The 11,678-nt window shown below is 53.7% G+C and overlaps 2 protein-coding genes and 1 long non-coding RNA gene across 5 annotated transcripts; 1 reads left to right on the top strand and 2 right to left on the bottom strand.

Moving 5' to 3' along the window:
* The first annotated feature begins 74 nt into the window (after positions 1-74).
* On the top strand, positions 75-4,578 carry LOC139180701 (uncharacterized). The gene is made up of 3 exons (XR_011564946.1): positions 75-224; positions 929-1,013; positions 2,950-4,578. It is a non-coding gene; the product is annotated as an uncharacterized lncRNA (long non-coding RNA).
* FAM89B (family with sequence similarity 89 member B) lies at positions 1,870-3,357 on the bottom strand. Its single transcript, XM_019955091.2, has 2 exons — positions 3,058-3,357; positions 1,870-2,684 (listed from the first exon to the last, which is right to left on the bottom strand). The coding sequence occupies exons 1-2, from the start codon at positions 3,355-3,357 to the stop codon at positions 2,406-2,408; spliced, it is 579 nt and encodes a 192-aa protein (XP_019810650.1). The 3' UTR covers positions 1,870-2,405.
* Positions 4,227-5,818, bottom strand: ZNRD2 (zinc ribbon domain containing 2). 3 transcript variants are annotated; one of them, XM_019955090.2, is made up of 4 exons: positions 5,453-5,818; positions 5,205-5,356; positions 4,989-5,073; positions 4,227-4,605 (listed from the first exon to the last, which is right to left on the bottom strand). In XM_019955090.2, the coding sequence occupies exons 1-4, from the start codon at positions 5,469-5,471 to the stop codon at positions 4,262-4,264; spliced, it is 600 nt and encodes a 199-aa protein (XP_019810649.1). In that variant the 5' UTR covers positions 5,472-5,818; the 3' UTR covers positions 4,227-4,261. The 3 variants fall into 3 exon arrangements, with proteins under 3 accessions (XP_019810649.1, XP_070638991.1, XP_019810648.2); XM_070782890.1 differs by having other exon boundaries at positions 5,498-5,817; XM_019955089.2 differs by lacking the exon at positions 5,453-5,818 and having other exon boundaries at positions 5,205-5,446.
* Positions 5,819-11,678: the final 5,860 nt, after the last annotated feature.

Raw genomic sequence — 11,678 nt, 5'->3', positions numbered from 1 at the left:
AGCGCGGGGGCGGGGCGGCCCGGCTTCCGGGGCCTCGCGCGGGAGGGAGAGCGGGGTCTAGGGGGATGTCTAGACCGCAGCGTCCGCCTGTTGCGAGCCGAGGCGGTGAGGAGGCGCGGGCGGGGTAAGGGGGCGCGCGGGCCGGGGCAGGGGGCCACCAGCAATTGGTGCCGCCCGCGAAAGCGCTGCCCAGCCGCCTCCCTTCCTGCCCGCAGCCCTGCGAGGTACGTACTGGTGGCCCCATTTCACAGGCTGGGGAAATAGAGACCAGAAAGGAGAAGAGACGTGAAGGGTCTCAGTGCGCTGAGCCAGAGCCAGCTGGGGAGAGACTCCTGTTGCGACCCACGTGTTAACCAGAGGAGGAAGGAGCAGGGTTAGGGGCCAACCCCAGTGGCCCTACGGTGAGCAGCACCCACTTGCCAGCCTCCAGACCTGGCTCTCCAGCTGTCAAGTGGGAAGGCAGTCCCAAAACCCCACAAGCAGCTGACCTCCACAAGTGTGTGACCTTGGGCAAAGTACCAACGCTCTGAGCCTCAGTTTTTACCTCTGCAAAATAGGGATAATTATAGTTGCACCTTTTACAACATCATTGAGAATGAAACCTTGGAAAGCATTTAGTGTGGAACCTGGCTGATTTTTGCCAGGTCTTACTAAATGAAATCCGTTATCGTGGAGAGTAAAAGTGTGTGTTTACTCTCCCTCCCCTGGAAAGCCTGCCTCGGGGCGTTAACCGCTGCGTTCACACCTAGATTAGAGCCCTTATCGCCAGCCCGCCTGCTGGGTCGTGAACCGCTGCAGGTGTCAGGCCGAGTTAGGAGAGAGCCGTAGAGCAGCACACTGGCCTGTTCCCTCTCTGTCAGTGCAAACGCTCTGCTAGGTTTGTGAATGGACAGAAGCCTGGTTCTTGATAAATGCTCGGTCTGAACAGGACGTCTGACTGCCAGGAGTGTCAGCTGAGTTCTCTCCAGGGCGCAAGTGACTGTGCAGCGGACGTGGGGACAGGCAGCCAGCCGGTAAGCCTAACTGCGCAACTTCGAGGTCCTCTCCTCTTTGTTTCAGGAAGTTGTGGGGTATTGTGTGCGCGAAAGCCTTAGCACCCACCACTCGCAAATGTGCAGACTTAACTGGGGGACGAGGTAAAGAAGCTGACACCCCGGTTTAGCTGCAAGACCCAGCCTTGTGGCTCTCCACTGTAAAAGAAAGCCTTTTATGTACAACTCTAAAGGTCTCAGGTGCTGTAGAGGGGGAGCCAGGCAGAGAATGGGGGTGTTTGGCCGCTGGGAATATGTCTCAGGCATGGAAACCCAGAGCCCCATCACCCCTCCAGGGCTTGCCTGGACTCTAGGGGGGCCTCGGGCACTGGGGCTCCATCCCTTTCTGCCTCTGCAACTCTTTCCTCCCGCCCATTGGTCACTCGTTCCCGGCCTTTCCAGGAGGCGCTTTCCCCTCTCACGCCCAGGGCCCCTCGGCCTGGCCCGCCTGCCCGGGCCCACCCATTTCCTGTGCCGCTTCAACTCCGCCCCAACTTGGGGTGGAAAGTTTCTCTCCTCGAGATGGGCGGCTGCTTCTCCTTCCTTCCCGGCCGGCCAGGAAAGCCCGAAGCGAGTGGGTAGGCTGGTTGGGCTCCAGGCCTCCAGCCAGAGGGGGGAAGTGACTCGGCCGCAATCACACAACCGCGAGACCACGCCGAGCCAGCTTGGAACGATGGGCTGGCAACTCTGCCCGGGGACCGACGTTTCGCACCCGGCCGCAGCCGAGCCTCTTCAAACTCGGGGTCTCGGGCGCCACCCGCTGGCGGAGCGCGGGGCAGCATCTGTCAGAATCACCGCTATCTTCCCGCCCCAGAGCCAAGCAGTCAGAACACACCAATGCTGAGACAGTATTTATTTATCTATGAGCCAAAGAGGCTGACCCCTAAACTTAAATATCTAGCACGGAGCCTTGGCCCTCCTGACCTTGGATGGTGCAGGAATGGGTCCTGGAGAGCCCCTGTCTAGGGCAGTGGAACCCAGGGGCCAGAGGTGGGATGCCCCTGAGCCAGCAGCTGCCAACAGCAGCGAAGGTGAAGAGACAGGAGCCAGGCCACTCAATCCCAGTCCCAGAGATGCCAAGGGAAGTGCTTTGGACCCCACTGCCAGACTGAAGGTCAGCCACGCTGGAGGTCCCACAGGTGGGACAAGTGGAGGACCAGTGCCATGGGCAGAGGCTAGAGCCCAGGTACCCGCCGCAGTGCCAGCTAACCCAAGACACGAGAAGGTAGGCATCTTTGCCTCCGTGGGGCCCAGACCTTGCCCTCCTGTGAGGTGAGGTGGTATGGGGGAAAGCAGGCACTATAGTCTGAGTACTTGCTGAGGGGTGAGTTTCTGAGCCTTTTTCATGGGTGCATGCCCCCACCCTCCCAGCTCTCAGAGGCTGATGTGGAAGGCATCCTGCAGCCACTGGTCCCGGACATTGTGTGTCTGGGGCACAGTGAGGGGTGGCGGGTCTGGGGGCAGGCTAGCATCTGGAGGCTCCTCGTCATCAGACAGGCCAGCGTCGGGTGGGTAGGAGCTGTCTGAGTGCAGGGAGGACGACAGGTCCTGGCACAGGCTCAAGTCTTGGCACAGGTGCTTATAGTCCTGGATCGACTCATACAGGCCCCACAGCTGGCACAGCAGGGACATGTCCAGCTGCCGCAGGCCCACCTGCAAAAGACTGAAAGTGGGCTGGGGTTGCAGTGCCAGCCACCCCTCCGCCCAAGCCAATCTTCCCAAGCACAGGTTTCTGTGGACAGCTTTGAATCTTAGGCAAGTCAGTAACCCCTATCTGCAAGACAGGGACAAGACAGCAGAATGGAAAGAAATAACACTAGTAAAGCATTTAAAAATATATGGGAACTATTGCCAATAAACATAGCTGTAATTATTACCGTATCCCCTCTGACCCAGCTGGCTTCTGTCGTTCCTCTAGACCCAGACCGCGTTGCCTGTGGACCCCGCCCCGCCCGCGCCTGGACTCTAGCTTGGTGGCTGCCCCGTCGCCCCCCAACGCCTAGCTGACCGAGGCCCAGCTACTCACCATTTCCTTGCGCAGCGCCGCTAGCGCCGAGTCGAGGTTGACAGGGCGACGCGAGCCAGGAGGACCCGCGGCAGTTCCCGCGTTGGCGGCGCCGGTGGCTTGGCGGGGCCCGTCCGGGACGCGGGCGGCTCGGCTCAGCTCATCGTGGATGCGGCTGCGCTGACTGTAGACGCGCTCTAGCTCCCTCCACGAGCCCCCGCTCGCGTTGAGAAGACCGCTGAGGCCGCGCGGTAACGGCGGGAGACCAGCCAGGGCGCAGCCCGCGCCGTTCGGCGCCTCGGCAGAGGGCAGCCCATTCATGGCCGGGCGGGTACCAGAGGATGATGCCGCCTCTTTTTCTCCAACGCTCCGCCCGGGCCGCCGCCCGCAGGCCCCGTACCCCGTGGCCCCGCCAGCTGAGCCCAGCCGCCGCCCGCAGGCCGCGCTTTGTTCCCACCCGGACTCCTCCGACTCCGCCCCTGCCCCACCCCCTCCGCCTGGGCGGGGCCTGTCTTAAAAGGGCAACGGCTCTGTGCGACCACGTTGCCCCAGGAGACCAGAGAACAGGGCATTGGCCACCGATAGAAGGGAAGCAGGCAAAAAGGAGGAGGGAAGAGGTTAAAAGCGGAGGGTGCGGTTCCTCCCCCTCCCCAACACTGTTTGTTTATTCTGGCCAATTACAACTCTCAAGGAAAAGGATCTAAAAGGGATGGGGTGTGGTCAGGAGACAGGTTAAGACCATCCTTGATCCCTACCTGACTACATCCTGTCAGTATCTGAGTACCTGGTCTGGGCCTGAGGTGGGACAGGATGCTTGTCTGGATGCTTGGGGGAAGAAAGGGAAGCTACCGAGGGGACTGGAACCCCAAATCTCTCTCAAGGGTGGGGAACAGGCTGGATGGCTGGGGAGGTTCCAGGATTCCTTCAGAGATCCACACCTCCTGTTTCTGCTTTTGAGGTTGGGGCCTCCTCACCAGAAAAAAAAAAAAAAAAATAGCACATAGTCCTCTGCCACCTCATCCTTTGAGTGGGGATACTGAGCAGAAACAAGCCCCACTCATTTCTCAGGGCATCAAGGAGACCACACTGTGATACCATGAAAGACCAAAAGTAGGGAAAAGACGAGTGGAGCTGGGACTTGCATGCACACTCAGAACCAAAAAAAGAACAAACCACACAAGAGGAACAGCTGTTTTTCTACAGGGTTTTTCTCAGGAGGGGTTTTTTAGTGTTGCAGCTGCTGCAGACTACGCAGGGCTTCAGCACACGCCCGGATAAGGCTACACAGCTGGATGCTAGTCTCCAGGGAGGTGCTAGAGCCCAGCTCAGCTGAGGCCCAGGTCAGCTTCTGCAGGAGAGCCTCCTGTGTGCAGGCCACCACATCTGCATTTGGAAGCACAGCAGGAGGGGGTGGCCCCTGGACTGCCTTAAGCCCTGCCGCGGCTCCCTCACAGTGTTCCGGACGGGGTACTGGGGGCTGAGGTGCAGGCCGAGAGCTCAAGGGGGGCTCCGAGGCAGAGGCCAGCTGATGCTCCCGAGCTTGGGAGAGGGCAGCCTGCGCATTCAGAGCTAAAAAAGGAGAAAGCCAGTGGAATGATCAGGATATACCTAGCCCCACCTCAGCCCTGAGACACTTCCCTACCCTTCACTGTTCTGTACTTGAGATGTATTCTCTGCCCCAGTACAGGGGAACACATCCATTTTCTTTTTTGTATCAGAGGTATTTACGCCCTTGCTCAAACAGCATAAGGCCTTCTCTCATCAGAACTATGCCTAATAAGCTCAGGCTCTGGTGTCTGGCACACAGTAGGTGCTTAGTGCTCTTACTGAATGAATGGTCCTTTCTAGGAGAAAGGAGAACGCAACTCACCCTTGCCCCACCCACAAATACCAGTCTCACCTCCCAACTACTGTTCCTGAGCCTCTATCACTAAGCACCCTCGACCCCTCACCCGGGTTATCTTTATCCACGTCTGAGTCGAGCTCCTGACAAGCCACGCAGTAGATTTTCCGCTGTTTGTCTTGGAGGAGGATCGTCTAGGGCCCAGAAAGCACAGGGAGCAGGGGTGAGACGGGCGATGGGGTTCAGAGGGGAGAGATGGGGAAAGGGCCGTGTGGCCTGGTCCGCGGCCCCATACTGGATCCCACGTCCCGAGTTATCTCCTCACCCCGCAGTCAGCGCAGGTCTCGCCCAGCATGCGGTAACCACGCAGCAGGTAGTCGCCCATGAGCCGGGAGATGCGATCCTGTCGCTCCCGCCGCGCTTGCAGCACCTTCGTCTCCGCTTCGGTCGGGGGCTCCCAGGAGAAGTCGTCGACTTCTGGGGGAAGAGAGGCACAAGGGGCCGGAAGGTCTTGCTGAAGCAAGGTGCCGCCCGAACCGCGAAGCCACAGGCCCCCGCAATCCATGTCCTCACCAGCGCCGTTTAGGGCCATGTTGCCGTTGTCGCCGCTAGACTCACCGGAAGTGACGCACAAGCAGCGCGCCTTCTGCTTGCCCCGCCTTTCCCTGTCGGGCCGAGAGTGAGGGCGGAAATGACGCTATCTCTGCTCTTCGACGTCGCGATGCCCAGAGTGGGGCGTGTCTCCTGCAGTCTGGACCCTGTCCCACTGGCACGCCCCTCGGTGGGATTCTGTGGACAAAAACTTTTCGACTGGCTGGGCGTCAGGAGGGGCGTCTCCGTGATAATGCCACTCAGGTCTCTGGACCCGAAAGTGACAGTACAGGGTCTCTCTTCCCGCCGCAGTTGGAGGGGATCGCTTGGCTTGAGAAATCTCCGCTGGCCTCCGCCTGCCTGGTGTTTCCCTTTCCGCACTGGCAGGATCCGGGACAGGCGGGGCGGTTGGCATCATCACAACACCACTCTTGATAATAACAAACGGCCCCTTCCGCGTGCGTGGAGCCTCCTCGGGCCTCACTCGTTCGCCATTCAACTGGGAAAGCAGTCCAGGCAACGAAAGTTCTCCCCGTCAGTTGTTCAGTCTCCAAGTCGTGTCCGACTCTTTAGGACCCCAGGGACTGCAGCACGCTAGGCTCCCCTGTCCTTCACTATCTCCCAGAGTTTTCTGAAACTCATGTCCATTGAGTCAGTGATGCCGTCCAACCATCTCATGCTCTGTTGCCCGCTTCTCCTTTTGCCTTCAATATTTTCCCGGCGTCAGGGTCTTTTCGAATGAGTCGACTTTTTGCATCAGGTGGCCAAAGTACTGGAGCTTCAGCATCAATTCTTCCAATGAATATTCAGGGTTGATTTCCTTTAGGATTAAATGGTTTGATCTCCTTGCTGTCCAAAGGACCACAGTTCAAAAGCATCAATTCCGCGCTTAGCCTTTTTTATGGTCCAACTCTCATATCCCTACGTGACTATGGGAAAACCATAGCTTTGACTACACCTACGGACCTTTGTCTGCAAAGTCTATACCTTTCAGCTTATTTCAAGACCCCTCCCCTTCTGCATGTTCGGTGTTCCAGTGTGCCCACCCCACTACCCCCTCCATCCCCATCCAAAGGCCTGGGACTGATGCAAAGTCAGCACCTAAGCAGGTTTTTTTATTTTGTTGAAGTTGGCACACTCAAAAAGCCAGCTGATGGAGGCGGGGGTCGGGTGGGATGGTGGTGGCAATCGCTGTGCTGGGCATGTGCTGTTTCGGTCCCAGCCGCATGCTGGAGAGTAGGGGTGAGGGGTTTGTTATGCATGCCTGTGACCCTTATGGGGGTTCCCAGGTGGTAAAGTGGTAAAGAATCTTTAGGCAACACAGGGGAGAGTGGATTCGATCTCTGCTTGCCGCTGCTGCTAAGTCGTTTCAGTTGTGTCTGACTCAGTGAGACCCCATAGACAGCAGCCCACCAGGCTCCCCCGTCCCTGGGATTCTCCAGGCAAGAACACTGGAGTGGGTTACCATTTCCTTCTCCAATGCATGAAAGTGAAAAATGAAAGTCAAGTCGCTCAGTCGTGTCCGACTGCATGGACTGTATAGCCTACCAGGCTCCTCCGTCCATGGGAGTTTCCAGGCAAGAGTACTAGAGTGGGGTGCCATTGCCTTCTCCAGGATTCGGTCTCTAGGTGGGGTAAATCCCCTAAAGGAGGAAATGACAATCCACTCCAGGATTCTTGCCTGAAAAATCCCACGGACAGAAGAGCCTGGTAAACTACAGCCTGTGGGGTTGCAAAGAGTCAGACATGATAGCACGCACGTGACCGTCATGCTCTTCTTGAGTGGGTTGCTGTTAAAATAACTCGGGCTTCCTAAACATTGGCCCCAGTGGGGTTTTTTGTTTGGTTTCTCCTCTCTTTTTTGCCCCATACACATTCTCTCCCTTAGTAGGTTTGGAGAAGCCAGGTGGAGCAGGCAGTAGTCCCCCTGATGTGCAGCCTGCAGTGCCTCAAGGCTGTATTCCAGGGAAGTGGAGGCACAAGGACTTAGATTCCCACTTCAGCAGTCTGTCTCTGACTGGCAGAACGTGCTTTCATGTTTTACCTGCAGCTAGTATGGCCTCCTCGTGGCCCCATCTTCCTCCTACAGAGACTCCCTGGACCTTCCATTTTTGGACACTTGCTGCCTCCTGCTTCCTTGGAGGGCCCTGGGCCTCGAGTCACTCTGTCCAACTACCAGCAGGCTCTTGGGCAGCAGTGTACCTGACTCAGGGCCTGACACCAGGTTGGTTCTGCCAAACTGACTAGAGGGACTCCTGGACTCTAGCCTATAGGCACAGTCCCTCCAGGTCCTTACTATCTTCAGCTCTCAGCTCCTCCTTACCCCCAGATTCTTCGATGCATCCTTCTGTGTCATCATAATGACCGATATCCACTTGACAGCTTATCCTACCAGGCCTCAACTAAGACCCTTACATTCATCTTCCCATTTACTCCCTTTAATTTATTCCTCATGACAACTCCTCTCTCCTGGGTGGGGTTGAGGAGTAGAAACAGCTCACAGAAATTCACTACTGCTATGGACAAAAACAAATAGATGAACCACTAGAACTTGGCTGGCTCACTTGGGAGATGAGGGGTAGGGCAAGTGATACTTGGTAAGATAGAATGGCAACAGCTGGGCCATCTTACAGCTCAGCCCTTTCTATAGGCTATCTGCCAATCTTAAATCCATTCTGAGATGACAACACAAGGTCTCAGCTCCTCCATCCCCACCCCGCACCCCACAGTGGGTCCTGGCTGCTATAAGGGAGCTTTGTCCCTCTTAGGGGAATTTCCTTGAGACAGACAAACTCCCATAGCAAACTAGAGATGAGGCAGTGATTACTGCTTGGGCTCGTATTGTTTGAGTTTATAGTACTGACTGCTACAGGTGACACAAAGAAATCTAGATAAATTCTTGTGATCAGCTCCCGCTGGAAAACTCTCCTAGTCCTTCTATTAAAACAAGGCAGAAATAACATGTTATTATGAGAGTGGGACAGAAATACCCCCTATTAAGACAGTCTCCTTTAAAAGAAAAATCACAGCTGTCAAGCCCAAGTCCTGGCAGACATCTATAAAACACTCTTGCCAACAACAGCAGAAGTCATATTCTTAAATATACTTGGAACATTCTCCAGGATAGACTGTAGGTTAGACCATAAAACAAGTCTTAATACACTTATTTTAAAATTTTATTTGTTTATTCAGCTGTATTAGGTCTTAGCTGTGGCACATGGGATCTTTCACTGTGGCCTCAGACTCTCCAGTTGTGTGTGGCTTAGTTGCTCTGCAGCATGTGGGACCTTAGTCCCCTGACCAGGGATCAAACCTGAGCCCCTGCACTGCAAGGCAGACTCTTATCCACTCGACCACCAGGGATGTCCCTGAAAACACTTTTTAAAAAGGGTGAAAATCATACAAAATATGTTCTCAGATCACACTGGAATGAAATTAGCAATCAATAACAAGGAAATTTGGGAAATTCACAAATATGTGGACATTAACACCCTCTTGAATAACTAATGGGTCATAGAAGAAATCACACAGGAAGTTAGAAACTACTTTGAGATTAATGAAAACACAGCGTACCCAAACTTGTGAGCTAGAGCCACAGCAGTGCTTAGAGGTAAATTTATAGTTGTGTGTTACTTTTTTTTCTTCTTTTTTTCTTTTGGATGCACTGTAGGGCTCATATGATCTTAATTCTCCAACCCAGGATTGAACCTCAAACCCGAGGCTTCAGCAATGAGAGCAGCAAGTCCTAACCACTGGACTGCCAGGGAATTCCCTGTACATTCTTATATTTAAAAGAAAAAAAAGTCTCAAGTCAGTAATGTAATCTACTACCTTAAGAAACTAGAAAAAGTAGAGCAAACTAAATCCAAAGAAAACAGAAGGAAAGCTAGAAAAAAGATTCAGTTCAGTTCAGTCCCTCAGTCGTGTCCGACTCTTTGCGACCCCATGAATCGCAGCACGCCAGGCCTCCCTGTCCATCACCAACTCCCGGAGTTCACCCAGACTCATGTCCATCGAGTCAGTGATGCCATCCAGCCATCTCATCCTCTGTCGTCCCCTTCTCCTCTTGCCCCCAATCCCTCCCAGCATCAGAGTCTTTTCCAATGAGTCAACTCTTCACATGAGGTGGCCAAAGTACTGGAGTTTCAGCTTTAGCATCATTCCTTCCAAAGAAATCCCAGGGCTGATCTCCTTCAGAATGGACTGGTTGGATCTCCTTGCAGTCCAAGGGACTCTCAAGAGTCTTCTCCAACACCACAGTTCAAAAACATCAATTCTTCGGCACTCAGCCTTCTTCACAGTCCAACTCTCAAATCCATACATGACCACAGGAAAAACCATAGCCTTGACCAGACGGACCTTTGTTGGCAAAGTAATGTCTCTGCTTTTGAATATGCTATCTAGGTTGGTCATAACTTTCCTTCCAAGGAGTAAGCGTCTTTTAATTTCATGGCTGCAGTCACCATCTGCAGTGATTTTGGAGCCCCAAAAAATAAAGTCTGACACTGTTTCCCCATCTATTTCCCATGAAGTGATGGGACCAGATGCCATGATCTTCATTTTCTGAAGGTTGAGCTTTAAGCCAAAGATTAGAGAAAATCAACTCACCTACAATTTAGTTCTTTAGAACAGGGGTCCCGACTCCCTGTCCACGGCCTGTTAGAAATCGGGCTGCATGGCCAAAGGTGAGCGGCAGGCGAGCCAGTGAAGCTTCATCTGTACTTACAAATGGCTCCCCATCATTCCCATTACTGCCTGAGCTCCAGCTCCTGTCAGATCACTGGCAGTGTGACATTCTCATAGGAGCACGAAGCCTTCTATGGACTGCACATAGAAAGGATCTAAGCTGCTCACTCCTTATGAGAATCTAGTGCCTGACGATCTGAAGTGGAGCTGAGGTTGTGATGCTAGCATTGGGGATCAGCTGCAAATATAGATGATCATTAGCACAATAAATGTAATGCTCTTAAATCATCCCCAAACCACCTCAACCACCCCTGGCTGTGGAAAAATTGTCTTCCACAAAACTGGTTCCCAGTGCCAGAAAGGTTGGGGACCACTGCTTTAGAAGATCAACAAAATTGCCAAACCTTTAGCGAGACTGACCAACTCAAGACCAGGTCAGCCAAATGGTGTGAACCTTGCAGCTCCAGCTGGAATGCAGTGTGGCTGTGGTTGCTGAGTCAAGGAGTCCCCAGACATGAAACAGATAATGTCACGATCCTGCTGCCTGTAGAGGGCTTTGGACCACAGAGTTCTCAGCTAATTGTGGAAACAAGTCATGGCTGATCAAACCATCTAGATCACTTATGCAGATACCCCTGCTGAGGATCCATTCTCTGATGAGATGACAGGAATCAAGCTGTGGATCGAGCCCACAATGCCCGGATTGTCTCCACTTCTGCCCGGACCCATCATCATACCAGATACAGCAGCACGTCCACCATCACAGAGTGGACACAAAGTGTAGGACTCTGTGCCTCTGATGCAGAGGCCACCACTTCATGCCAGATTTGTGATTCCAGCCAAAATTCTTCGTCCTGCAAAGAGGGAGGCTACAGTGTATATGGCATTGTCGCTGCCCACTCCTGAGAGATTGAAGGCACAGGACCTTGATTCCTTCTTGGGGCTGTGGATGGTGCTTCATACTTTTTCAGTTTACAGTGGTACTCTTTCAGATCAATCAGTCAAGTTTGGTCACACCATTGTGGTTCTTGAGACTAATCCGTGTAATGTTCTTGGCTTTCTGGACCAACTGAAGTCTAACAATGGTGTACCCTTCATCTCAAAAGCCACCCAACAATGGGCTGATAGTCTAGGTATCTGCGGTCCTTACGTTCTCCCTAATCATCCACAAGCATGAAGTACTGTTGAATGTTGAAACAGCTCCTCAAAAATTAGCTCAAAGAGGTTTCTGGCTCCTCCTCCTGGTCCACATACCTCAGTACAGCGGTTTAGTCACTATGGGACCACCTCCTCTAGGCCATGTCCTTCATAATGATCAAGATGAGAGGGGTGGGGTTTATATAGACCAGCTTTGGAATTTTAGGGCTCACCGTTCACCATTCCTGGACATAATGCTTCTTTCTTTCCCTTAACAGAAACTCCAGGTCAGCGGGGTTGGTGAACGCTGGGTTACAGCCCGGTCAGAAAGGGGACTCGAGACTTCCCTGGTGGTCCAGTGATTAAGAATCCGCCTTCCAGTGTG

This window comes from Bos indicus, chromosome 29 (genome assembly GCF_029378745.1).
Source record: "Bos indicus isolate NIAB-ARS_2022 breed Sahiwal x Tharparkar chromosome 29, NIAB-ARS_B.indTharparkar_mat_pri_1.0, whole genome shotgun sequence".
NCBI lineage: Eukaryota > Metazoa > Chordata > Mammalia > Artiodactyla > Bovidae > Bos > Bos indicus.
The sequence above is the reverse complement of the archived record's forward strand: the minus strand, read 5'-3'. Positions and strand labels throughout refer to the sequence as shown.